At 41.1% G+C, this 27,240-nt stretch overlaps 2 protein-coding genes across 5 annotated transcripts in view; one reads left to right on the forward strand and one right to left on the reverse strand.

Annotated features, from left to right (window-relative positions):
• Positions 1 to 715: 715 nt before the first annotated feature.
• Positions 716 to 27,240, reverse strand: part of LOC140266677 (F-box only protein 30-like) — a 146,611-nt gene continuing 120,086 nt past the window's right edge. Inside the window, exons 2-4 of one of the 3 annotated variants that reach the window (XM_072361743.1) lie at positions 6,075 to 6,194; positions 2,022 to 4,124; positions 716 to 1,504 (exon numbers count right to left, since the gene is read on the reverse strand). In XM_072361743.1, coding sequence (XP_072217844.1) covers positions 1,310 to 1,504; positions 2,022 to 4,091 — 2,265 coding nt within the window. In that variant the 5' untranslated portion in view covers positions 4,092 to 4,124; positions 6,075 to 6,194 and the 3' untranslated portion in view covers positions 716 to 1,309. Of the gene's footprint in view, positions 1,505 to 2,021; positions 4,125 to 6,074; positions 6,230 to 27,240 lie in introns of those variants that run through there. The other 2 variants (XM_072361744.1, XM_072361742.1) reach the window with 2 other exon arrangements.
• The window catches only part of grm1a (glutamate receptor, metabotropic 1a), a 37,008-nt gene continuing 19,027 nt past the window's right edge, over positions 9,260 to 27,240 (forward strand). For both annotated transcript variants that reach the window (XM_072362642.1, XM_072362643.1), the window contains exons 1-3: positions 9,260 to 9,357; positions 10,187 to 11,024; positions 13,455 to 13,704. In XM_072362642.1, coding sequence (XP_072218743.1) covers positions 10,298 to 11,024; positions 13,455 to 13,704 — 977 coding nt within the window. In that variant the 5' untranslated portion in view covers positions 9,260 to 9,357; positions 10,187 to 10,297. The remainder of the gene's footprint in view (positions 9,358 to 10,186; positions 11,025 to 13,454; positions 13,705 to 27,240) is intronic.

Consider the following 27,240-nt stretch of genomic DNA (forward strand, 5'->3'; position numbering starts at 1 on the left):
TTGAAAAAGCAAAGCGTAGAGTGACTAAGGGAAACTCAAAGCAATGTGCCCCAACAATAGAAAATACACTAAAAAATAAAGACATTAAAACCAATTGGGAAGGAACAAGAGTCCATGTCTGTGACTGCCAGAAATCAGCTGATGAAAATGAGATTTTTGTCTCGAAAAGCCGAACGTAAAGCATCAGAACAACTGAACAGAAGGAAACAAGGTTGTGGGGAAGCAGTCGCAGACCATGGATGATTGGATGAAAGTGATATTCAGTAATGAATTACCAATCTGCATCAGACAAGATAATGCTGGGACTTCTGTTTGGTGAATATTCTCAAAAAACTGATCCTCCAGAAAGCTGGAACCTGACTGAAGAATGCTGCCAAGAATTCAAGCTGCCATAAAAGCCAGAGGAGATAACATGAAGTTTCCTGAATATTTTCCTCTTCTATGGTCTTCCATAAATTTGACTGAGTTTCATTTATTTTTTGTATGTTTTAGAAAGCGAGCATGTTCAGTTGTTAAATGAACTGATTTTGAGATATTTCTGGGATTTGTTTATTTATTCAACACTTAAAACAACTGAATGAACATCCTTCATGAGAGGCAATTCCACAGTTTTTGCCAGGAGTTGTAATTCATATGTTTGTATGAACATGCCAGTTGGGCCACACTTGAATTCTGTTCCGAGTAGAAAAAAGTTAATCACTCAAACAAATATATATATATAAAAAAAAAAGGCAGTCAACGCTTTATTAAATGGTAGCAAATCAGATTCATTATAGGGCAGTCCAACTGTTGTGATTGGCATCCCCCAGCAGGGATCAGGAAAACTTCAGGGATTGACTTGGAAGAGATTAGCAGACATCTTGTAAAGTGCTGGAATAACTTCTGATACAAAGAAGTAGTGCGATTTAACCAACAATCTGCTGTTTCCCATGGCTACGACTGAAAGGCAGAGCAGTGATAACGTTCAAATTCCACTTTAATATATCATACAGAATAATATAAATCTACTGTGCATGTTTGTCAACAAAAGGTATTTGATCAACTATAATAAAGGTGCACTTTTAGCACAAATCCATGCAAAGCAGGATGCTGCTTCTTTTTTTTTTCTTTCTTTTTTTTGTTGTCCTCCCCAGACAGGAAACACCCGTAACAACCCGGGCAAGTAAAGTGTTATTTCATTAAGGCTTCTTCGTAATATAATGCAATACAGGAAGTGTTAAGTTGTTTCAGAACCCGAAATCTTCAGTTGCAACATTCACGTAAGACCACAGTGAATCTAATGTAGCTGTGAGAAGTCAGCCTTGTTTGGTCAGGTGTTGACGTGACGGAGGACGCGACGCAGTGAGAGTCCGTCCCGAGCGGTGCACATAGCAGGAAGGGGCACGGGCTCAGTCTTCTGCTCCACTACGTTGAAGTGGCACTTCTTAAGATGAACGGACATGCTGGGCACATCTGTGAACCCCCATGACGACACCGGGCTGAAGGCAGTGCTGAATCGCCACACCTGCGAGAGTAAATGAAAGAGGGAGTGATAGCAGTGATACCAATATGCTTATTTCAGAGCTACACAAGAATGTCTGCATAGATTCTAAATACTGCATGTAACGGATTTAGTTTTCCCCCCTTGTCCTGTTCAGCATTATGGCAGCAGAATTGTAGTCTGAATACCTTTGATGCCAAACAGATTTGCTTTGTCAAGGGAAGTTTTATAGATGTAAAGCTCCCCTTGATGCCCATTTATTTATTTCTGTTGACAATATATGACATGTAATAGAACTGAGCCGGACCGGGGGACAAAGAAAGAAGAAGAGGAAAGAAGAGGAAACAGAACAAAAATAGAAACAAAAACCAGACAACCAGCTGCTACACCTGTAAAAAAAAAAAAAAACAGACAACAATCCATGGCCTCTGAGGGGAATACAGCCTTAGCGCCACCAGGAGCACCTGAAAGCAGACAAGCAGAGAAAAAACAAACAAAAACAAGCACAAGAAGCGGTAATCGGATTTAGTTTTCTACTTACTGCATTTTTGATATGCCACGATACGGTGCCGTGACTGCCAGGACATAGCCTCTGCTCCCACTGCAGCTCCACTATGCCCCTGGTCTGGAGGAGACTGGCACACACCTCCCTCATTGTCCGCGATACCAGCGACAGCTGGCACAGGCTGAAGCTGTCCAGGAATCCAGCAATGTGCCACAGGATCTCAATGGGCAGCCCACTAAACTGGTCAGACTGGAAGTCATTTAGTAGTTTCACCTTCGGGCAAGGCTGAACCCCAAAGGACTTCAGGTTTCTATCATGAACCACCTTGGCCTCCCGGGTGGATGGGTGAAACCTCCGCTGGGAAAATGTGCAGCCATAGTACGCGAGGGGGCAGCGGTGCTCCATCCAACCATTGAGGCCGGCGTGAATGTCACCATGGACGTTCCTGAAATGAGACGCAAACTGGTCCCGGCGGAAGGACTGACCACATACAAAGGGGAACATGTGCTGGTAGCGGGGGTTAGGAGGGAGGTAACGGTTATGCGGGACTGCCTCGACCTCCAGCGCTTCCAGGACCAGGCCAAGGCGAAGAGTGCGGAAGGGGCTGGGGTAGGTGAGCTGTGGGGCGGCGTGGTCACAGGCAGAAGCAGAGGCCATGTCGCCCACTCTCGTGTTGGTTACTAAGATCGCTGCGGGAAAAGTGAACGTCTGTGTGCCAAAGTCAACTCGGTAACCATCAACGTAGACTGTATCGGAGATCCTCCTACACTCCCTGGACTCTTCCAAGCAGAAGAGCAAGGCTGCTGTGATCAGATCGATTTCTCCAAGACCCATGGGGTCATCGTCCTGCTCGAGGTCTGAAGTATCCACTGCCTTGTCCTCCATTTTCGTTCTCAATCTATACAATGACTTGTCTGGTGTGACGCCTATTCTTCCATTAGATAAAGAATATTGGCCCTGGCTTCTAAAGGACTGGCTGTCGAGGGCCTTCCTCTCATGCCCATGGCTTCCTGAAAGAACAAGCCCTCTGTCTTCCAAGACAACATGACCAGCCCTCTGTGCCACACCCTGACTGACAAGAATTGGGGATACCATTTGAGGGGTCCTAGGCTCCTGAGAAACACAAACATTGTTATCTTGCACCTCAACAGTACAGGCCTCAACTATTCCTGACAATGGTCCATTGGCTGTGTTTTCAATCTTTGCATCTGTTCCTTTCAGGGAAGCATTCCCACTCAAACAGCTTGAGCAAACTATTTTCTCCTTAATGTCCCTTTGGTGCAAACCATCAGCAGCTTCAAGTGTTGCGTCTTCTAGTCCATTCTGAAAGTCTCCATTGCTGCTCAAGCTGCTCTTCAGCAGAGCAGCGCCTTTTCTCACACATTCAGCGCCGCCTTCACCGCAGCCGGCACTGCTAACAAAGTTTAAAGCAGCAGCTAAACTTCTTGCCGTCTCAACTGTGGCCTCATACAGTTCACCGAAGTGCTCCTCGTTCAAACCATTAATCCCACTGATAATTTTCTCTTTTGCTGAGCCTGGTGGGGGTGGGTGCGATTGATTTGACGATGACGACTGTGAGGGTGAACCAATAAAGGTGGAGACCTCAGTAGCAGATGACTGTAAAACTGAGTGTTTTGCTCCGTTCTCTTTACTGACATGGACAAGTGCCTCACCTTCTGCCGAAGGTGCCATGGCGATCACCTTTAGAGACTCTAGGAGTGTACGCTGGTCCTGAAGGGCAAGCGCCATGTCCAGCTGCTCTGCTTCCTCCACCCCTCGGCTCAAGCTCTCATAGGAAGTATAATCCAGGCAGCTAATGGGCCATCTATTCCACTCCATCGTGCAGCAGACGACTCCAGCCGGACACACTTCCAGGTGCGCATACATTTGGTTGCGCACCAGGGTGGCTGTGCAGCCATAGCCACTATTAAGGCACGGGACTCTCATCAGTGGGCACATAAGTTGGTGTTCATTCATTTTACAGGAGTGAAATACAGCCCCACACACCAAGGAACAGGTGACAAGATCACAAGAGATTCCTGCTTCGGGCCGAACCATGCACCTTTGGTTGATACAGGACATGCAGTGAACATGATCCTCTTCCATCTTCAGAGCCGAGGAGTGTGGAGAGGTGATGGTCTGTGGGAAAAGATATGTCATATCAAATAGATGAAAAGAGCATAAGCAGATCAAAGACACAAGACGACTTCAGAGGGACTCTGGAGAAAATAATACAGAAGAACTAGGGTCTAGTTGACATTGTGTCAATGCTTGAGTAAAGCGACAACTACAGTAAACAAATACATCAGTATATGGTGTGTTAATGAGGGCTGCATTCCACTTCTGCACCCGTCAAACCAAAATGTATGCTGTGAAAAAGGACTATGTTTCCACCATTTAATGCAGTCCAAGCAGTATGTTGCAAAATTCATACTGCTTTAAATATACAGTTAAGCCCCATGTTTGGATGCACGTCATTCTATTGCATGATCTTGCTGCTGTGCATTTACTACAGCCTTTCTGACCAGGAACAGCACTGCTCCACTGTTGTGCCTTGAAAGGCCGCTATAATAATGTTATACCACCAGATGTCACTGTGCTTACTTGGACCCATGCCTGAATGCTCCTAATCGTTATTACAACAAAACATTTTCAAGCCTTGTCTGCCCATCAAAATGAAAACAGACTTCAAAGGGTCCGTTAGTGAACTGATGTACACTTAAATCATTTTAAGTAAGAAGCATTTGAAAATCAGTGTAGACAGAGAAATATATAAATATCTTATGCTTGAAGAAATCATACATCAATAAATCAGGCCTTACAAACTACCTAAGCATTGACCAATGAAAAAACTTTCTGAGGTGCTGGTGTTCTTCCTTGAGCCTGCACAGAAACTGTGCTACAGTGCCCCCCCTCTCTGTCCAGGTCTAGATCAGTCACGTGGTGAACCAAAACGGCTGTCTCACACAAGCACCTTATTAGGAAGCTTCCCAGCTCCAAATCTGAGGAGGCTGAAACCTCTGCCTCCCCCCCCCTTGGGCATGTTTTTATCTCCAACTAAACACTGACTGTAAACAGACTTTGAATATGGAGTATTCAAACATTCAAATACTTCATGCTCAATATAGTTCAAATGGATACCAAAAGCACACTAAAGAAAGCAAGGCAATAAACAAACGCAAAAAAAATGTTACTGAGATCTTACAAAGCAAAGAAACTGTTGAGTCTTTGCATCCCCCCTTTTGCAAAGTTGTGTGCATTAGTCCATAGTCCAAGTATAGAACGCTAAGCATCAGCAAATATGTAAGACAAAAGCTACTAACCCCTAAAGTAAGTAACAAAAAAAGATGAGGACGGATCTTGTGATAATGAAGAATCTTACAGTTTCTTTTAGTTGCATTTGAACGTTTTACTATTTCTGGAAAAAAAAAAAACATTAAGAAATGGAACACTTAGATTCAGTCTACATGCCACAGAGTTTTGGTAATTTCACGTTGTCGTAAATTCTCTGACACGTTTCCATGTGTCCCGCACCTAAGATGCAAATAAAGGACGCTTCCACCGAAGTGACCCGCATCAAATCTATTCCTCAGACGTGAAAAGTCATCCTGACTTCTGCGGTAGACTGTTAGAAATCACGTCGTGTGCGGACACTAACCGCACACCACTTATCTATCAGCAAAGCTTTAGAAATCATATATTTGAGCGTGCGAGCTTTGGTTAATCAAAGCGCATTTATGGACAAAACAATCCAGTTGGTCATAAAAAAACCAACTGTAGCTACTTAATGTTCTTGAAAGTCGAAGTTTAGTTGGAACGTACAGCCCTGTAGCGAAACCCCCTGCGATGGAAAAAAGCTAATAATAATTCACTTTCCTGTGCAGGAGCTTGTGCATCAATCTGCTGAAAGCTCGTTTGTTGTCAGCTGTTCTTTCACTGTCAAAGCAACTTGTTTGAGAAACAATGGCAGGCTAGCTAACACTGACCGGTTAATGACGGCTAAAAACAGCTAGCTAGGTCGGAAGTTGAACGGCTCACAACAAGCCAACTTTAGCAGGATAATGCGTTGGCATCCGAGGTGCTTCTCACCTGATCGGTGTGTTGGCAGGAAAAAGATTGAAAAGATATGTTTGACAATTCTATATAAAGGCACCAAAGCTGGATGTTAACTGTAGTTACCTATGAGGGGAAACTGCTACTGATATCTAGCTAGCTAGTTACATACATCTCTTCTCACTTAGCCCCCCCTCCCCCCTTTTTTTCTCTTGTCAAAGCTTTATTGAACAAAATCTACATCCGTTTGACAATGGTGGGGAAATTAGTCATAAGATAAAGGATACATGTGTAAATTGGAAAGCAATACTACAAAATCAGTGTTTAGATACATATACATATACATATATATAATGAAGACCCACAACTAAATCATTTGCGTAATAAATCTTTAGGGTCCACTACGACGTACAGTGGTATCTAAGCCACGAATTTGTCTGGTAAGGGAACATTTATTCGAAAAATAAAGTTGTTTTTGTTTATAGGTGATTCATGGAAAATTACTTCTGATTCACGATCAGAGCATAAACAGATTTTTTCCAAAAATGTACAAGTGTAACTCATCATACCAAGGACCAAGATACTTCTACCAAAAATGTTATATATATATATATATAAAAATAATGCAAATCATATTTATGTTTTTCTGCAAATCAAGCTGATATTTTGTATCCTTTCATGTCTCTGTCACTTATTTTCCCCCGTAATTTGGTAATCTGGTTTGTGACTTTTTTGTTATTCTGTGACTTTTATTTGTTGTTGTTGTTACTCTCTTTGTTGTTGGTTTACATATTTGTGTTTGGGGCTCAAATGAAAAATGTTGCTACTCTTCAGTTTTTGGTTCTTCATGTTTATTGTCTCACTTTGGCTGATTTACAACTCTGTACTGGCACCCTACCATTTACATGTCTTTAATGTATGTCACTATGTGTCTACTATTTCTGGTCTGAGACGAGAATGACACACTGACTGTTTCTCTGAGGGACCTTCAAATAAAAGAAGGGATAAAAAGAAAGTTGTCGATACAGTCTGATTTGAACGAGATGAAAAAGCAAATGCCTAAATTAAGGCAATCTGCTTTACGTGGCCTTTTTCCACAATGTAAAATGCAGAAACCAAAAGCAAACAGAAGAGGTCGCTGTTGCCCCACTTTCTGTTAAACTCAACGGATAATAGTTTGACCATACTGCTAACCATTAAAGTTGATAAAGGCAGATGCCACATTTTGAGGTAGGGGTCACCTACAAACATAACAGCGCCCCGGAGCAGGAGGAACTGACTCATGGACACATCAACTGGACAGTGCTTAGCAGGACTGAATACACTTGTCATAAGGTGTTTAAACAAACGCTCAGTGGGACCATCCAGGTTTTCATGAAATCTAAAAGCATCATTCTATGTTTAACCATTTATGGCCAGAATTCCAAATGACCTCTCTATAGTGTGCAGTGGTTACATCTGACGCTTTTGAATCCAAGATCTAATTTTAATCCCACTGACTGGGTTTGTGCGGTGTACCTCATCATTTTATGACTTCCACCCTATCCCCCTTTTTTACATTCTTCTTGCCATTGTCTCTCTTGCAGATCAGAAACACGAAACATGCTTTTGTCTGCAAGCTATTAATTGTTTAATGTAATTACTTTTAAGACAGCAAATTGAATATTCTATTGAAGTATTTTTTGCACTAAAGGGACTCGGGCTGTTGTTGTAAGATGCACAAAAGCAAGAATGTGCAAAAAAAAGTGTCCAGATTTTTGACTGATTGTATTTAGTTTCTGGTTTGAGGAAATAAAACAGAACTGTAGTTATGTATTTTTACCATGATGCAATTTTATTTATTTTCCATGCAAACCCAAGCCTGGATAACGGAGGAACCCCTGAGCCTCAAACATAACAAAAAATGCAATACTTAGTTCATGCAATTCCTCTTCATGCCTGTCCACTCCACTGATAACGTGTTGTTGAGATGATAGTACTGTTTAAGTCATTGGTAGGAAGTCTCTCGGTCAACCCACGCAGAACGCAGTCCCAGAATAGACAAAGTCCCACCATCACCCTTAGCCCCGAAGAGTGACTGTGGCATCTAAATAATCCCCCCTTCTCCAACATGTCACTTTTATTTAGGTTCAATATCAGATGATTGCTGCCAGAGCCTCAGGCACCAGTGTCACAGCAACTCCTTCATAAGTTTATTTGTGATTTATACCGCCTGGCGTGAGTCACGACATGACCCTATACCACGCAGTTCATACGCCCTCCAGGATGGGACCTTTATGAGAACAGATTGAGTTGCCTAAAGTTGAACCACACTCTGTTTCACCGCTTTGGATTGAAGCTGTTTTAAACGTTCCATTCATATAGCCTAAACTGGGCGACCACAGAGAAGTATGTGAACTTTTAGATGTTTTATGTGTCCTCTATGGTTTTTGCTTATTTTTCCCAGTGGAAACGTGTTTTCCTACAGCCTCCAGAGGTTTAAAAGCCAGAGAACACCGGGTCAGACCAGGCCTTCATAACCTTCATAGCCTTCAGGTCTTTTTATCAGATTAAAAGAGTGGCAAAAGCTGAGCTCTGACTGACATTTATGACCCTCAATGAAACGCTAGATGGCGCAGTGGATGGGTTTGACTGCTGTCCATGGTGCTGAAATCGTCCACGTCCCCTTTTCATATAGTTTAGGAGCCGGGGGCCTCAAGTAAACTCAGCGAGGGTAGATCAGAGATACAGGCTTTCCTGGCCTTATTAGGCTTGTTAACTCTCTTCTGACCAGAGAGAGCTGTGAGGTGATTCAAATGGTAAATTGTGTTTTTCATCTCTTTCTATACAAAGAAATGAATGACACATTCATATGTTAGGTGACACATTTGTAATGAGATATAGTATTAACTGTGCACCACCCATTCACAGTTAAACAGATATGGGCAGTTAGAGCGATCATTTAATCTTGTGCTTTCCCCAGACATTCTCATAGAGCGAGCTGAAATGCTCAATGCATAGTGCTTTTGTTACGAATGATTTGTGACAATGCTGTGAGTAATGCTCTCCTAAAACATGCAGGTGTTAGTTTGAAGATGCAGACTGGAAGGCATGAAGCTAAAAAAAAGCAAAAGACATGAAAATGTGAGTTTTGTGGCAAAGAGGAGAGGTGAGAGACGGAGCGAGGGAGGAGGGGGGGGGGGGGGGGGGGGGGTCCTTCATTTTTTTACGTTTCGAGTTGAGCGAGCGAGAGGGAGAGACAGAGAAACTCAAGTAATACCGACAAAGACCAGCGCAACAGAAGACGACTGAAGGCACGAGACATGTCTCAAGGATTCAGGTAAGTTTTTGATGCAGCCGACACAGAACAAGCAGCTAAGAAGGTGCATGGTGTACACAGGACACTGTAGGAAAGGTGACAATCACAGCTGATCATTTCTATTATGTTCTCTGTTATGTCAGACAATTATTATTACACTTGTTTTTATTGATATTGGTATTGTTGCTTCACACCGATGGTTGAGTGGCACCCTGGCAGCACGACAGACAGAAGGATGCTCGATATGGTAGGTTTAGGACAAAAACACTCGAGGCTGTTTCGTACCCTTCCACATGTGGAATCCAGCGAGGTGTCGATTATGGATGGAGTTTTTGTTTTCGATGTTTAGATAGGGATCAGTTGGATTAAAATCGTGAGTAAGACTGAGAGGATGACGAGTCCAGGCAACGTCCCAAAAAACGTCCTTGTACCGTGTTTGGAAAGCGCGCTGTCCGCGGTGCTGAAATCAGGTTTCTGCCTGATTTTCTCAATGAGCAGCAGGAACAATACTCCGCACCCTCACATGATTCACAATTGAGAGTTTTTACAGTACTGTTTTTATTTTATTTAATTTCTAGAAAAAAGGGAGACTAGATTTTCTGAGAATTTAAAAATATGACTCTATGATCGGGCTTTTGAGCTGCTAATGTGGTTAAAGTGCCTTGCTCAAAGGAATCTAGGTGTTAGTTTGTTAGAGAGATATGAGGTATGTTGCCAGCTGTAGGGGTGTGAAACAAGGCGTTGATTGATAAGAGCATGCGTGCTCAGTGAACTCCTTATAGCCTACATTGGCAATTCTAGCCTCCTTCTTCCAGTCACATCACAGCAGTTTGTCTTGTTTTTCCTGCAGGTGCGCGTGGATATACTCCAAGTGTCGTGCTCGCAGGTCATGGCTGGGATAAACGTGGAAGCACTGGCAGACAGCAGATAAAATGCTTGCACAGCTGGGTCGGCTCACTCTATGTGGCACAATATGACACGCGTAAAGATGGGTCTCTTCGCTCTCCTGTGTCTCCACACATGTCTCTTTCGCGTTCTCGTGCTCTCCCACAGCAGCATCTATGAGCGGTCGGTGGTCCCTCGCGCCGTGTCCCGCTCCGTGGCTCGCATGGACGGAGACGTGATCATCGGCGCGCTCTTCTCCGTACACCACCAGCCGTCTGCTGAGAAAGTGGCCGAGCGGAAGTGCGGAGACGTCCGAGAGCAGTACGGCATCCAAAGGGTGGAGGCAATGTTCCACACGCTTGATCGGATCAACTCCGACCCGAACCTGCTCCCCAACATCAGCCTTGGCTGTGAGATCCGGGACTCCTGCTGGCACTCTTCTGTTGCCCTGGAGCAGAGTATTGAGTTCATCAGGGACTCCCTCATCTCCATCCGGGATGATAAGGACGGATCCAAATGGTGCATTGACGGTACCCCGTCTAATCAGCCACCACCCTCCAAGAAACCCATTGCCGGAGTGATCGGACCCGGATCCAGCTCTGTGGCTATTCAGGTGCAAAACCTGTTACAGCTTTTCAACATCCCGCAGATTGCCTACTCTGCCACTAGCATCGACCTGAGTGACAAGACTTTGTTCAAGTACTTCCTGAGGGTCGTCCCCTCTGACACCCTTCAGGCCCGGGCCATGTTGGACATCGTCAAGCACTACAACTGGACCTACGTGTCCGCAGTCCACACCGAGGGTGAGAGTCCATCACTAATCATCCCAACTGTAAAATCACTGTGATAATACAGTATTACCTTAGCAGTCATGCTGTCTATTAGTGAACAAATACTGATTTTATAGTGACCTCATTACTTACCATATTTTTAATTAACCATAGCATCAAAGCAATGCTGTTATTAAGAGTGACACATAGCCTATTAGCTGTTATATTCATAGAAGAGGCTACCATATCCAGGATGCCATGCAGCCAAGACTTTAGAGGTTCTTGGTGTTCAGTGTTGTGATAGAAATGCACAGTGACCTAAGCGCAGTTTTAATTAATCTTATATTTAATCGCAAATCTATATTTGCTTTTTACAGTTTTTTTTTAGGGAGAACTTAAGTCACTCATACTTATCACAGCAAACTTAAAAAGTCTAGTGGAACAGATGAGAGACCATTTTATCATCAACAGTGTGGATGTTTATTCAGCAATGTTATATGAATTTCATGGTTAAGGGAAGAGTTTGAGGTGGTAAAAAAGACATCGCTGGTTCATGTTTTGTTAGATATACATTATTAAAACAAGTGTTATATTATTCTCATAAAAACTCTGGAAATCAGCATTTCATACCATGATTAGCTCACTTTCCTTTTGAGAACTTTCTCCCTAATTTGTGCTGCCGAGCAGCACAGCGGTGCATTACAGTGGAGACAGGAGATAAAAGGGAGAGACGGGTTGGGTAGACAAAGTAATTACTGTGAAATGAATTATGTCCATGGCTTTTCATTAAAGTCTTGGTGAAACACAGTCAGTGATGTGCACCCAAATTATGACTGACAGGCTACATTACCCAGGATACCCCCCTGAGGAACTGCAGACTCATGGGGAGTGTAAAACATCTTTGGAAAGTCTTATTATAGTTAGGTGCAGGAGATGGGCTTTGACACAGGTTGCTACCAGATAAATGAAGAGAGGGAGTTAGGGAAGTGTAGTACCTGTATGCATAACTAGGTGGCATTAGCTGTCTGACCTTCCTCTGAGACTAATGACAGACCAATCAGGGGAGGGGGAATTGGGTTGCAAGCAACATCACTAACTTAGTAGGCTACCATCTGAGTACAACTTTCAAGCTAAGTAATTGCCCCCCCCCCTTTCTACTGAAAAAGATTGGTAAAAAATAACTGTTCAGAAGTTTGGAGTCCTACTAAATGTTGACATTGTGATTAACCTGATATCAGTCTTATATCAACCTTATCAAGTGTAGATCTACTCATTTGTGTTGTTCTATCTTTACTGGTCTCTGAATTTGTGGTCACGACTGGAGGTTTCACTCTCCACCACCCTAGACAAGTTATAAATACAGCTTGTTGCCCATAGCAACAGCTAGGGTTGTGAAATTGCATAAATTACCTGTCTCGATTATCATCTGTGTGGTGGGAATGCTCAGAGTTCATTTTTGGTGGTCATTTTCAAATGGGGTGTCAACTAATGCAATACCACCCACCTGTCTCCCAGCTGAGGTGGAAAGAGTAAAATAATTGGATATCATTATTTCCATTTACCACTGGGAGAATGGAAAGAGGCAATTGAAAATTTCATCACTGGACTGTTGGAAAAGCAACACATCAGCCCTGTGAGCCTAAGTAAATGCATTACACTGATGTCTATTTCACCTACTGTCCTCTTGTAATAGAAAGTCATGCTATGTACAGTGTATTTTTTCACATAGAGGGCCTACAGGAACCTGGCCTCTCATCATCACAATTGCATTATGGATGTTTTCAGATTTTAAGGAAAAGGTGCTTCATATTTCTCCTAAAAACATACACATTCAGACACAAAGACGGGCTCCAGCATGGACAATGATTGGATTGTCTGTGTAATCCACCTCTCAGACTGAGGAGCTGTGGGTTTTTATCAACAATCCAGACTGTGACACATTAGTCCAGCACTGCGATCCCTGTGAACACAGAAGATTTTTGACTCAAACAGCTTTAAGTTGCTCTTGATTGTGACATTAAGTAGTTAAACGAGGACTGCCATCTTCACTCCTTTTGGTTACGATTGCAATCAGCAGCCAGCAAACTCTGACACACATTGTCAGTGGATGAGAGCTTCTGCTCTTGCAAGGTCTGATACAGTGATTGACTGCTGTGGGGGTGTGCTCTAAGCATGACATTGACTGTCTATCAGTGAAATAATTGGATATCTATGGTTGAAAACAATTACTCATGCTATTTAATGTTGTCAGTGTGTTGTTTCTTTTTTTATTGAAAATATGGCATTGCATGCTTTGTTATCACTGACAAATTGTGTAAAGATTCATTTTAAAAATGGAATAAAAATAAAATCAACATAGATTTCAGAAAAATAGATGCTTTATAGTTTAATCTCAGTGAGGACAGAATGTTCTCCCACTGAAGTGTCAGTTTTCTCACAGCCTATTTGCTTTACCATCTTTAGGCAACTATGGGGAGAGTGGCATGGAGGCCTTCAAAGAGCTGGCCTCTCAAGAAGGCTTGTGCATCGCACACTCGGACAAGATCTACAGCAACGCTGGCGAGAAACACTTTGATCGCCTTTTGAGGAAATTACGGGAACGCCTACCCAAAGCCCGTGTAGTGGTGTGTTTCTGTGAGGGCATGACTGTCCGTGGTCTCCTGATGGCTATGAGGCGACTCGGGGTCTACGGGGAACTCCTCCTTGTTGGCAGGTACATGTGCATTTGTATGTTTGACCTTTTAATTCACAGTTCAGGGAATCTCTCTGGATGGCAAGGCCTTGGCTAAAATGCTGGAAGACTGTGAGATGCTGTGTTGTCTTCCTGAGGTGCATGTCACCAAGGCAACCAAGGAAAATTAGTCCACATTCCAATAGCGCTGAATAGAAATGTTTTTCAGCAATGAATAATTGGTATTTCTCTGCAGACACACAGCTAGAGAGGGACTCAATGCTGCTGGTCCACTCTCTACCTGTTTGTGCCGAGGTCTTCAGAAGCACACCTATAGCTGTTGTATATTAGCATGAACACTGTTTTTATTTGTACATATTAAGATCACACTTAATCAACTTGAGTTCAAGAAATCCCTCTTTTTGGTGATTACACTTACATACCAGATATTCACTTCCTGTCTTACTCTGTTTGTTAGTGAACCTGAGTGACAGGGAGAGACGTGCGGCATAATCTTAGAAATTAGTCATTAGGTAACTCAGTCATTGTATATATTAGTATACTCATAGTATATACGGGTAACTCATATTACAACACAAAATCAACTGCAAAGAACACACTCGGCTGTCAGTATAAGTCACAGCATAGTTGATGCTAATTATCCATTCATTCATGCAGCATCTTTCCCACATCATTCCAGGACGGGATGTTTTTGGCACCTGTTTGTTGTAGGTTAGTTGGCAGCTGTGTGTTACATGAGAGGCACATTAAAAATATAGCTAAGGATGACCAAAGTTTGCAGCCAAGCCGGGCAGGATTCACTGGAGATATGCTGAACGTTGCATGAGCTTGTTTCATATTTTGAAAAGATCAATTCTGAAAAGAAAAAGAAGTCCATCAAATTTTGCATTTGGAAACTTCTTCACTGTGCGTTTTTAGTCTTCCCTTCTTTGTATTCCAGCAAAAATGTACATTATTTTGCAAAGGCCTCATTTGTCATTTTTAATTGGATGCATTGCATCCTTTGTCTAGTTTGCCAGAATTTACAGAACAAGAAGAGATAAAAACAACACAGGCTTTGTGTTCCAGTCAAACTCGGGCAAAATGCCCAAGATTTTTGAAACACTGATACATCTCTCTTTGTCCATGGGAATCAGTTTCACTTGCTTGTGTTTAGCCTGTTGAGTGTAAATGAGTATGTGCTTCTGATTATGCAGAGGACTTATTAGAGCAGATGGTGCTTTTGTGTGGCCCAACACACACTGCTAAAAGTATCTGGCCATATGTTGGGCAGACCACCTCCAACTGAGGTCTTTACAACCAAGTCTGTTGGGTGCCTCCACATATATTCTCCTGTATCACGGCTGATCACTTGTGATTTTATTACACACTATGCATGTTAATGGTTACGAACAGGGCAAATTATTTTACCTTGCAAGGCATCTGGATACTTGCAACATTCAAGGAAAGGCCTTGAATGTTTATAAGGCCGTTTATAAGGCCGAACACAAAAATTTAAATCCGATCAGCGTACTTTACTGGACATTATTGGCAGCTACAGGTGGCATTTTGGTAGGACAGTCAGAAATGGCCTCCATTCACTGACCTGACTAACTTAACTTGTAACACTAGTTTGATCTGATTGATTGAAGTTTATCCAATCATTTGTTGGTTTGAGCATTTTTCAAAAAGTACCCCCCTCTTCCAAATACTCTCATGTAAGGTTATCCAACATCAGTCTCTGAAGCTGAACTACAAATATCTAGAGGAAATTGAACAGTTTTTACAGTTTGTCACATTTTTCCTCATTAGGTTTCTTCCTCATTGACAAAGACTTCCACTCATGTCCTGTTCCTTTGCTAAAAACCACTCCGCTTAGATGTTTCAGCATGACTAAATGAGAGAGTATACAGGATTTCCATAGGCATTATTTCTGGGCCTTCCACACAGCCCTATCACCAGTGTAAAACATTGCAATTTTGTGTGTTGTGCACACAGTATAATCTCAACAAGTTAGCTCTCTCACCACATAATATAGTAACACTGTGAGGAACGTACAAGCTTTTGAAAAACTGGACTTTGCCCCTGACTATGATCTTAGTATGCCTAGATCTAATAAAACAATGTGAGAGGGATAATAATAATTTAAAAAACTAAACCATCTATCAATCTATCTATCTATCGAGGGGACGGTAGTCTTGCTTTTCAAATGCCTTTTAAATTATACATCGTAATGACACTCCAGGATTGGCTACATTCCCTCCTGTATCTCTCCTTTTCTCTTTCCTCCATAGGATATGGAAAAGTGTGTCTTTTTTTAGCTTTTGTGGAAGTCTCCATGGGCAGAAGAAATGCTTCTGGGTCACAGAGAAAAATGAAACGGATAAAGAGACAGAGTGTGTAAAAATGACAGAGCAAGTCTGGGCCAACACAGATGCCATGCCATGTGTGAGGCTGAATGAAGCTGGCAGGCAGGTATTAGCTCATCAAAGGGTAGCTTGTTTTCTTAATTCATGCTTTCACCTCCGAAGAGGCCTTCTTTTTTGTCACACATGAATGTGCATATCCATTTTTACGTACACAGAGTTACAGAGAATATGAAAACGCGTAATGTAGCCACTGTGGAAAGAAGTTTAACAATTGCAATACGAGTCACATGCACTTTTTTGATGAATTTATGGCTATAATCAGTGTTTTTGGTCTGGCAGTGTTTGCAATATTAGAACCGCTCATAGGTTATCTCTACCAGCTTGGTGTTTTAGTTTGACAGGCTGCAACTTTGCTGTTTTGTTTCACTTGTTGCTTTCGTCAGCTCTGTTTGCAGTCACAGCTTTTACAGCTGAATAGCAACCAAAGCCCTCTTTACTCCACCTGCACCAAAAAGGAGGATTACAAAGGGACAAATCTCCAAACATTGTGGAACTCAGAAATAAAAGAAATGGTCAGTAATAGTCAGTTCGATAGCAGCATAATGTAAAGTAGTGCTTAGAATTATTTTAAACACACAGAACTCAACTCCTATGTACTGGATCATAATCTAGTATAATACCAGAAGGAGGTTGAGGGTCCTAGGGTACTAGATATTTAGTAAGTATTTACTTGTAAAAGTCACCACCCAAAACAGAATGAAATATTTCAAAATGGCTGTAGCCAAAAAAGAAAGTGAGCATTTATTCATAATTTCATCAGGCCAACCAGTAAAACATTTTTCACAAAGAAAGCACAGTACGTCATCAGTCACCCACTAACGCTTGTTATATAATAAATTAGGATTTTTCGGTAAAGCACAACCTTATGATAGTCAGTGTGTTTTGTTAGGATAAAAAAGTATATTCAATCAAAAGCTGTGAAATGACAAGGCTGTTTGTTCCATGGCCTTCATTTATTTGATGTTATCCATCTCCTCTATTTAATAGTACGCAGAGCAAACCAAAAAAACAGGATAAAAAGTGGTGAACCAGGCATGCTGCAATGGAAAATCCAACAGCGTGCTCCTCATCTAATACACTGAGATAATCATGGAATACCACAGTGACAGACAAAACACTACACAGCAGTGGCTGCGTAAACTGCAAGTGGTTTGAATCTGAGAGCTTTTGTGTTTGCCGTTCGACTAAACTGCTCTTCTGACAAGGGCCAGGTGAGGCAGCATGTTTGACCCACTTCACTCCTCATCTGCCGACTCCACGCTGCATCACCTCAACACTTTACATCCACTCTGTTCTGCTATTGCTGGTCAGAGAGTCTCATGTCTGTCCCACTCTGTGTTGTGAGTCAGGATTTTACCAATCAGCTCCCTTCATTCCTCTATGACACATTCTGAGACAATATTCATTCCAAGCTCATATCAGGCAAGCAGGATATGTACATGCAACAAACAAGCCCAACTGCAAAAGAGTTGGGATGCTGTGTAAAATGTAAATAAAAACAGACTGCAAAGATCTGCAAATCTCATACATTTCGATATTTCATAAAAAGTACTAGCTTACCTTGAATTTTATGGCAACAACACATTTCAAAAGTTTGGATAGTGTTTGCAAAAGGTTGGAAAACTGAGTGGTACTAATAAAAACAGCTGGAGGAACATGTTGCAACTAATTTAGGCCCATTGCGACAGGTCAGTAACATGATTTGGCATAAAAAGAGCACCTTAGAAAGGCGGAGTCTATCAGTAGTTGAAATAGATAGACACAATTCACTGTGCTATCAACAAATGTAGGTTAAAGCTCTATCATGCAAAGAAGAAACTATATGTGAACACGAGCCAGAAACACCATCATGTTCCCAAGGCCAAAGTTGATTTAAAATGACTGAGGCTGCGAGGCCACGTGTTTAAGCACATTTCAAAGTGAGAGTCTTCTAAAAAGTGACAAAAAATGTCCAGAGGTACAAGCTGGTGGTGATAAGCTTAGAGTAACACAGTTCTGCAATAAAGTGGTTGGAGATGGAGACAATTGTTGTGATTCTTTGGCTGCGAATCAATGGTGCCCACAGATTAAGGTGAAAACCCCTCCAGAGTAACCAGTGAGAGACTGAGTAAAAAATAATCGTTTACAGAAGCATAGAGAGAAGGGGAGGATTTCAGAAAGCTGAAGTAGTAGATTGTGTTCATTTAGTCCTCAAATATATTGAATGATGATATGATTGTCAGCAGGCTGAAAAGTAATCTTCACCATTCAATTTATTATCATTTATTTTTACAACAGTAGCAGTGATTTATGATGCTGGCTGAATGGTAGTCCCACGTGGCTGATCTGACCTGGGGCAACGTGTAACAATCCCAGCAGTGTTATGGTGGGGGCACGACTGCCCAGAAACAGAACCTACAGCATTACTGTGGCTGTGATCTATATGAATGAAGGAACAACATCATGTGGGCACCACATGTGCTCCTGCACACAGAGGGAGCTCGCTGCTCTAAGATGGCAGCAGAGTCATTGATTGCTTGCTTGTGTGTAAACACACACAATGACCCCCCAAGAGCCTATATTATTACACATTAAACATTATTCTATTTCTTCACTTCACATTTAGTGACTGTAACTTAGGTAAATGCTTCACTCACAGCACAGAGAATTTTATGGAGATTGGAAGTATCTTGTCTATCTAGTCTTGAGGTCAGCAGTTGAGTCACTTCTAACTCATTTTTAACCCAAGAACAAACTCAGTCACTACTGAATGCATTTATTGCCTATTTTGCAAATCCCTGCAGCATGTGACAGCTGACTTTTGTACTGTGAATTACACCACATATGACATTTTATGACGGCAAATTGCAGCCGCTTCAAGTAGATTAATGGTAAAACCCTCAAAATGATGCAGTGAACATGAGCCTCGTTGGATACTTTTCACAGGGCCATCGAAGGGGATTTTGACATTTTTAAGTTGTGCATTTAGAAAATATGTATGTGAGCTAATGATGCGAGGAATGCATCTTAAAGTGATATTAGTCGATATGTGTTTTTTCTAAACTAAACTGTTACAAAGAAGCTCTTAGTCTTGAATGATAATTTCCACCCACTCAATTATACAAATAAAATTACCATGGTTTTCAAGTCTCTCTGCTGAGCTGTAGTTTTTGCATCTATTACAACCAGATTTACATTCACTGTACAGTACAGTGTCTTCTGTTATCATTCACTCCACTGCCTTTTCTCCTGTACAAAGTTGCTGAATGGTGGCATGCAGTGAATTCACCCACTCATTATCCTGTCTGCGTACTCTCTTGCAATTAGCAGCATTCATTTTCTCTCTTCCGCTAAAGCAGCTTGAATGCTGTTATTACTAAACGTCATTTACATAAGCTGCTTTTCCACATGTAATGCTCATTTCTTCCCTGTCTTACACTCCACAGCTTCTGGTCTGGGTCCAATGTCAAATGCTTTAGTCTTATTTATTATTTTATTCTTGACAAAATGGACATTCAGATTGGAATGTGGATGTTCTGCCCCTGAAACCGCGTAACCCCAGTCATTAAAAGGCTTAGACTGTGTCTATTGAGATTGCAGCGAGGTGCAAAGAAAGCTGGGAATCTGTATTGTGCGTGTCACATGGGTTCCTGCATTTGGCTGTCCCATTTAATTTTCTGTGAGAGGGAGACTGAGGTTTTGCTCCAAGCTTGAATAAATGAAATGTTTGGGGCTACACAGAAAGAGAGGAGTTGTAGAAATGACACATTTCACTGCCTTTTCCTGTCATCTCTATAGCTCTCGCCTTCTCTCCATCTCAGGAAGGAGTGCGCGGAGGATGTGGAATTGTGCCTGTTTTCTTTTTCATGCGAGTTATTTGGCAAATAGCGGTGCTTGAGCAAATAAAGAGCTTTTCTCTGGCAATAGCACTGAAAATAATGCCAAAATAAATTGGTATCTTTGCCATGCAGAACTGTAGATGCACAAGAGTTAAGACTGAATTTGTTTCCAAGCATAATCCATCCTTCTGAATTGAATTGAATCAAAATTCATCGAGTTTTAAGAAACATTTCAATATTAACATTAATGAGTTTTGAAATGACATTTTAATATTTAAGATGCTTATTTTGTATGTTATTTTAAAAGAAATTAATTTCAGTTGTTACTTCTCAGATAATAAGAAGGCATATTGGCTTGTGTTCTGTACCATGGGAGTATTTGACCTAAAACTCTATGCTGTATTATCTCTATCATCTGATGTTCTCCTCCTTGAAGGAAGTCATTGCACTGCATTCCTAAAACCGGCAACATGTTTCATGGTGTTTCTTGACTTACTTTTAGAAACATCTTTTTTGTAACGTAAGCAAAGTAAGGAATGAGTATCGACAAAGGTGTTGGAATGAAGAGAGTGGACCACTTAGCCCTTTTTTTGTGTGTCAAAGCACCCTACGAGGTTATAGAATCTTCTATATTTTACCATGAATAGGATCCACAACATCAGATTTCCACAATATATTCCAAAATAATACTACATTGAGTTTTTTACCACATGTATTTATGTAAATATAGTAATGTCTATTTGTGAGTGGCAAAAGTATGCAAACCTTTGAACATTTTGAGTACCTCAAGCCAGTATTGTAGAACATGGCCCCTGTGTACAGAGGTGAAGTCCTCTTTTTGCAGGCTCATGTCAGGCTCTCTAACTGTGAGCTATTGGAGTTCCAACTCTTTGGTCTGATCAGAAACAACAACTCTTTCTTACATCACCTTCGTTCCACAAACATGTTGTTAGAATCAGATCCCTGAAGAGCTCCCACCCACACCTGACTGTTGTCAAATGATTGTCAACACCTGACTTTAATTTCTAATCCTAGAGCTTCATGAACATTTGTCAATCATAGATGTTTATAATAATATTGGATAATTTGCCTCAATGAATACATGACCAGGTTTAACATTTTTGTCTCCTTCAGCTACGACTTTTGGCGATGAATAAGGTCATATTCATGCAGACATATAATCCATTTTGGAGGGTTCACCACAGTACAGGAAAGTTCAATGATTGTCATCAGGACTGTGCCATGCATTAACCATAATAATTTCTGTAAGCAGAGTGGAATTTACTGTACAGCAGCAATAAAACGACTTGTGCACTGCTTACACCACAGTCTCCATGGAGATATTGTTTGACCTCATGTTGGAGCTGGTGTGATTGTCTCACTGCGGATCTTCAATACACGCTTTCAGCAGGGCTCCACAAAATACAACACAGAAGTCCATTCTTGGAAAATATTGTTGACATCTGAAAAATCCCTCCTGACAGCAACAGAAACAAAGATTGCAATTACAATGGAAGGACGAGCTGTTGACATTTGTTCTGCGGTGGAGCTACTGGTTGACAAGTGGCTCTGGAAAATGCACTCAAGTTGGGTCAGGATTCGTGATTACTGTTTGTGTTTCACTGAGCAACGGAGCACAATGAGCCACATCTGAATATTCATAATACACTTCTGATGTTAATTGAAAGCAGCCACACATTGTCAGGGACATCTCTCTCTTTCCAACTGATGCCTTGTTTCTCCTGAGTAAAAGGGGACGGCTGAGCGACATTGGAGGGATCAAAAATAGCACACAGGCCTGCATCTGGACATAGCTGTCACATGCTGGTTAACAGAAGCTGTAACGCACGCTGGACTAAAGTGTGTGGGTATAACAGGAATGTGTAAAAGGAACAGAGGAAAAAAAATCAACAATAGAACCATTATTGACTGAGACAAACAAAATCTAGAATAATTTAGCTTATGATAAGCAATGATTTTTCAGATTAAATGCAAAAAAAAATTCAATCTATCCCTGGTTCCAGCCTATTAGAGGAGGTTTTTTATTTTTTGTCCAGTATCGCAGTCAACTGAACTGCCTTGGGTTTTGAGCAGTTGTTTAGATGAAAGAAGCAACTTGAAAGGTGAAGAGTTGTAACGTAACATATTTCATAGTTTGAGGAGAAAGAAGGGACATAATGTGTCAAGGGAACAGGAAAGGCAAGCTGCTCAGCAAATTCCCACAAATTTAAAGATGTGCTGTTTGGAGAAAAAAAAAAGGTCTCAGAGGCAAATACGTGTCGACACGGCAACCTGGAGTCAGATGTATAAAGAATGTGCAAAGACAAAAACTACATTTTTTTCCTCATGCACAAGTTGGTAGTTATAAAGTTGGAACATTTACATTTGTGAGATGAAAATGTGCGAGCCTCATGCATACTTTTTTTGCTATGAAGTTCAAGCCTGAAATGATGGAAGTGAAAAAAAGAGAGAATTCACTGAGTTTCACAGAGCCTGTGTTCCTCGTTATCATAATTTCTTCAGTATGTACGCGCCGACTTATAATTACGACGTTGCATTAAAAATAAATGAATGTGTGCTCACTTTTATCAGGCCAGTAAGGATACCAGTAAGGGCCTTTTTCTCTGAACTTACAGAGCTGATCGCCTCTGTTTCTATTCTGTACTCAGTAGCATTAATAATTTCCCTGATTCCAGAACTGATACTAGCCAAGAATTTCCATCTTTTTCTCCATTTGTGTCTCTACTTCACATGTGACAAAATCGTGCCTCTTCTTTGCTTTTGTCCTCATGGGCATGTCTTATAACTCGTGGTGCAAACAGCGTTTCTATGTACAAATGATTAGATGAGAATGAAAACGTGCCACTGCCAATCTGGCCTCTTGTGCTCCTTATGGATGTGTTTCTTTGTATAGACAATTACAGCAATATGAAAACTTAACAGTTTTTATCAGTTTTAAAATGTTAAGAATGCTTCTAAAACAGTTGCTACAACAACGACCTTAACTCAATAATTCCTTGCGAAGTTTGAGTGCAAAACTATGGGCCAATTATGAAATCAAGAACATTGTGTTGGAATTGTTTTACCGACGGCCTTAATGAAAATGATTCTTTTATAGCACACTTGGCGTGTTGTTGGTGGAAGAGATTAAATAACGGAGCTATTATTTGTCTGAGAACATTGTCAGTGATTAAGATTGCTGTGAGAGGCTGGACATCAGTGAACGTTATCATAACTCCATCTTGGGGAACCTGAAAATGTATCTTGTAGTTGTTACTATCGCAATGACAAGCAACCACAAACGTGAAAGCCTTTGAAAATATCCAAATACTTTGGCAGAAATGTTGTCGTCAGCCTTGCAAACAATTAGGCCCATGATAAAATATCATGAGCACTCAGTTTCCGCAACCATTCCATGCACAGACTTGGGCAGTGAATTAACATCCTCTTGTTGTTAAACTGAAAAAAACATTTTTCTCCCTACAGTCTTCCCTGTTAACATAGATGACACTGATCTCCCCACTCAAACTGGGGCATGATGAATAAATAAAAGTAGCCTAGATGAGCTTTTAAAAGCTCACCAGCCCACCCAGGGCCTCTGTGTCACCTCAAGAGTCTTGCTACTTTTGCCATGAAGCGAACAAGCAAACACAACTCCTGTTTTGAGTTATGAATGAGAGAAAAGGCGGAGATGAGAGCAGGGAGACTCGTAAGCACAGAAGGGAAAGGGGTCTCTGGGAATTTAGCTGACGTGATTAAGTAGTTCTTTTACGGCCAAAACAGTTTTGAATGAATTCATAATGTTGTGGGATCGGCATAGATATAAATTATGTGTAGGAGTTCCCTGTGTGTAACTTTCACACACTCAAAACACAGCAGTATATACGTTGCTATTCACCAGAGTCTCAGTCCTCTCCCCTGTTTTCCTCAGTGAGCTGTCTTCTTTGCTGCTGTCTGATTTGTCCGACATGTTTATCCTAAATACATTGTTTGAGCCATAAGACCTTTTTTTTTTTGTTTCTGGCTGAGGTTTGCGCATGAAGTGATTGTACGTTGCTATCAGTCAACAAACGTTGTGTGCAAAATGAGCCTCATGCTTGTTTGTATTTCTATCATGTGTTGTTAAGCAGTCCCAGCAGTATCAGCTGTGTCCAGCAATATTTGGTTCTTCATGGGCAAAGATAATCTGAATTTTGTATTCACAGCAGTTTAATGATCAGCGAAAAAGACAACAGCTTAAAAGTTTTTTCATTAACTACCTGAACTTTTAAATCCACATTTGCACAGAGCAATTAGGAAACTCTTTTCACTCCCCAATCCTCCACATCCTCTTTTTAAAGTAACTCTTCTCATTCGTCCTCCTGGGGAAACAGTGCATGTGATTAAATCTCTGCCCTGCCAATTAATTCATGCCTTCATAAATATACAATTGTGCTATCAAACTGAAACTAGATCATCCGGCAGACACTGTTGTATACATTTCTGTATATTATCCAGCTTTCAACGAGCGGGGTTTGTCTAAACAAAGCCACACATCATCAGGTCTCAGTAAATCACTGAAAAACACACATCGTGTGGCGCGTGGCATACCACCTGCTGTCTTAAAACTGCAAATGAGAAACAGATAAATGCTGACTTCAGTCATTCATGAAATGTATTTGGAAATTAGTTTCTACAGTCAAGATCTGTCTTATGCACAGTAGGAAACAGTGACAGAGTTTGTTGTCGTTGTGTAAATCCTTAAAACAGCACTTGGTTGCTTCTTTTCCCCCTCTAATGTTTGTGTGAATATTTCCTCGGTGAGATTCATTTTATGGTTTTATAAATGCAGTTTTCTCAAATAATCCAAAAGGTTATATGGGAGTTTAGCAAAATAAAAGACAGCCTAGTCTCCCAACGCATGTATTTATTCTTCATTTTATAGAGTAAGCATAACAACTACCGTAAGTAACGAAAAATGAAATGCCATTGAAATGTTTTGGCTTTCTTGTATACTGCAGACTTCTTCCTATACCACTTATTACGGAAAACATCATCTATCAATTGGCAGCAGATTTGGTAGTGGACTTTCAGTCTATCTTCAACCTAATGAGTTCCATCTCATAAATAGCAGCCTGCACCAGCACCCCTTCTCCACTCTGCTCGAGCCTGACTCAAACTGGTGCCTTGTGTACAATAGTGATCCAACTACAAGCTCATCCATCTGCTCCATCACATGCAACTCTCTTTTCATCTGTTCAGGAAACCTTTGATAAGGCTGTATTCAGGTATTTCTCAGCCCAGTCGTAATTCAGGATTAAATATCTTCTTTCCCCCCCCTTATGTTAGTTAAATGAAAGGTATTCATGTGTTATTTGGACAGTTAACAGTCAGTTAAAAAGAAATCACCAAAGCAACACCCCTCCTAACAACCTCATATTAACATATTAACATGATCAATCAATGATCAATCAGTATTCAAGTTTTCTGGGTTGCAGCTGGAAAATATACATAGAAGTAATGATAAGAGCGGCCCCTTCATTAACTTTAGATTAATGAGGAGGATGTAATGAATGGCTGTAAACTGTTTGGCCCCTCAACTTTTTCATATCATTATCCTTCTGCTGGCTTAGAGCCAGTCGCTTCCTGTCAAATATACGATTGAATTCCAGCAGAACAAGAGGTCTTGTTCAACTCTATTAAAAAAGTCTATTACTTGGGGTCAAGTCAGCAAATTCTCCTCTGATGACTTGTCTATTTCAGAAAGTATTAATCAACACTTCCATGCTCCAGTTTGGCTTTATGCTTCCAAATCTGCCTTGTTTGAAATATTTATTGGTCAGGTTTCACTGCTTCTGAATGTGTGTTTTATGTTTTATATCAATTTTGTAGCCAGATAGGTAATATTAGACGACACCGGTGAATAATGTTGTAACAGGGGCACGAAAAATCTCAATAATCCAGTTTAAGAGGGTGACGATCAATGTAGTATTTTAGTTATTAGGACTGCAATTATTTCATGGAAGCATTCCTCTACGTTCTTATTTCCTGCCACTCTATTTTCATAGAACTAACGAGCGCACACTTGAACAGCAGTGACTCCTTAATCCACTTAAACAGGTGTTCCTCTGGTATACTTAACCCAGGTTATGTAATAATGGGCCTTCCAATATACAGCGTGGGGATGCGAAAGATAGAGGTGACATTAAATCAGATTTTGTCCCATTAGTCGTCCCTCGTGTGGCCCGTGAGTTTTGATGAGCTGCTTGGAGCTCTGCCAGATCGCACTATTCTGCGAGTGGAGTGTGAGAAGAGAGACTGTCATTTTATTTCATCACAAACTTCACTGTGAGACACAGTCAAGCAAGTCTTCAGTGTGCTGTGCATTATTGATATGGAGTGTTGAACAGCAGTCCTGCTGTCTCTTTTTCCCTCTCTGTCTCTATTTAAGAACTGTCTGCTTCCTTCTCTTCATGTTCAGCAAATACTCCAAACAAGCAACAGTAACTGAATAGGCTTCATTAAATGACTTTACCCTGTCATGTAAGTATGTTTATGATAGTCAGTCTGAACACATGCGCACAAATGTCTAAATCGTATTGTGTGGCTGTCCTTGGGTGTCTGTACTGCTTGTACATTATAATAAAGGGAGGGACAGAGACTGCATTCACTTGGAGTGAATGAAGGAAATGTGACTCGGCCCAATGAAGTCCACGTGTTTCTCGGTCTTCACTCAATTAGAAGAATGGAAAGGATGACTCAGTTTAAATGTGTTTTTTTAATAATCAGCAAAAAAAAAATACAGCAAACATTTTGAAACACAAGAGGAAGTTTTGTTGTGATTTCAGAGAACCATACTTATATTATTCTATCACAAATACCCAATTATACAACATGTGCCGCAAAGGTTACAGTACTGGTTGTTGTAGGGTTACATGTTTCACTGAATTCATTTCAGGCAATTTTACACACATAATGTATTAAAAAACCTTTATACAAGCTCCGGTGTGCATTTGTAGATTAGATTAGATGCAATGTTAGATATGGTTCTGCCTTTTATGAAGCAAGTGTTAAGAATGACCAAAGAAAGGAACCATTTAGAGTTGAATGCAAGGCCAGAACTGTAGAAGAGAACAGAATTTCACACCATTTTTGGGGTTTTGGAAATTAATTCTGCATAGTAGATTGAGTGTCACACCAGTTTTCTTGCTGGGACAAGAACATGGAAATCAACCTACAGTCTGTAAATTGATACATACCCTATAGAGAGCACATAATATGACCTGTCTTTTCCTCTTAGAGTCCCTGTGAATTCAAATTGTTGTTATGTAGTATTTTCCCATGTGTAACTG

The sequence above is a fragment of the Leuresthes tenuis genome, unplaced genomic scaffold (assembly GCF_036924035.1).
Source record: "Leuresthes tenuis unplaced genomic scaffold, fLeuTen1.0.hap1 SCAF_13, whole genome shotgun sequence".
Lineage (NCBI taxonomy): Eukaryota > Metazoa > Chordata > Actinopteri > Atheriniformes > Atherinopsidae > Leuresthes > Leuresthes tenuis.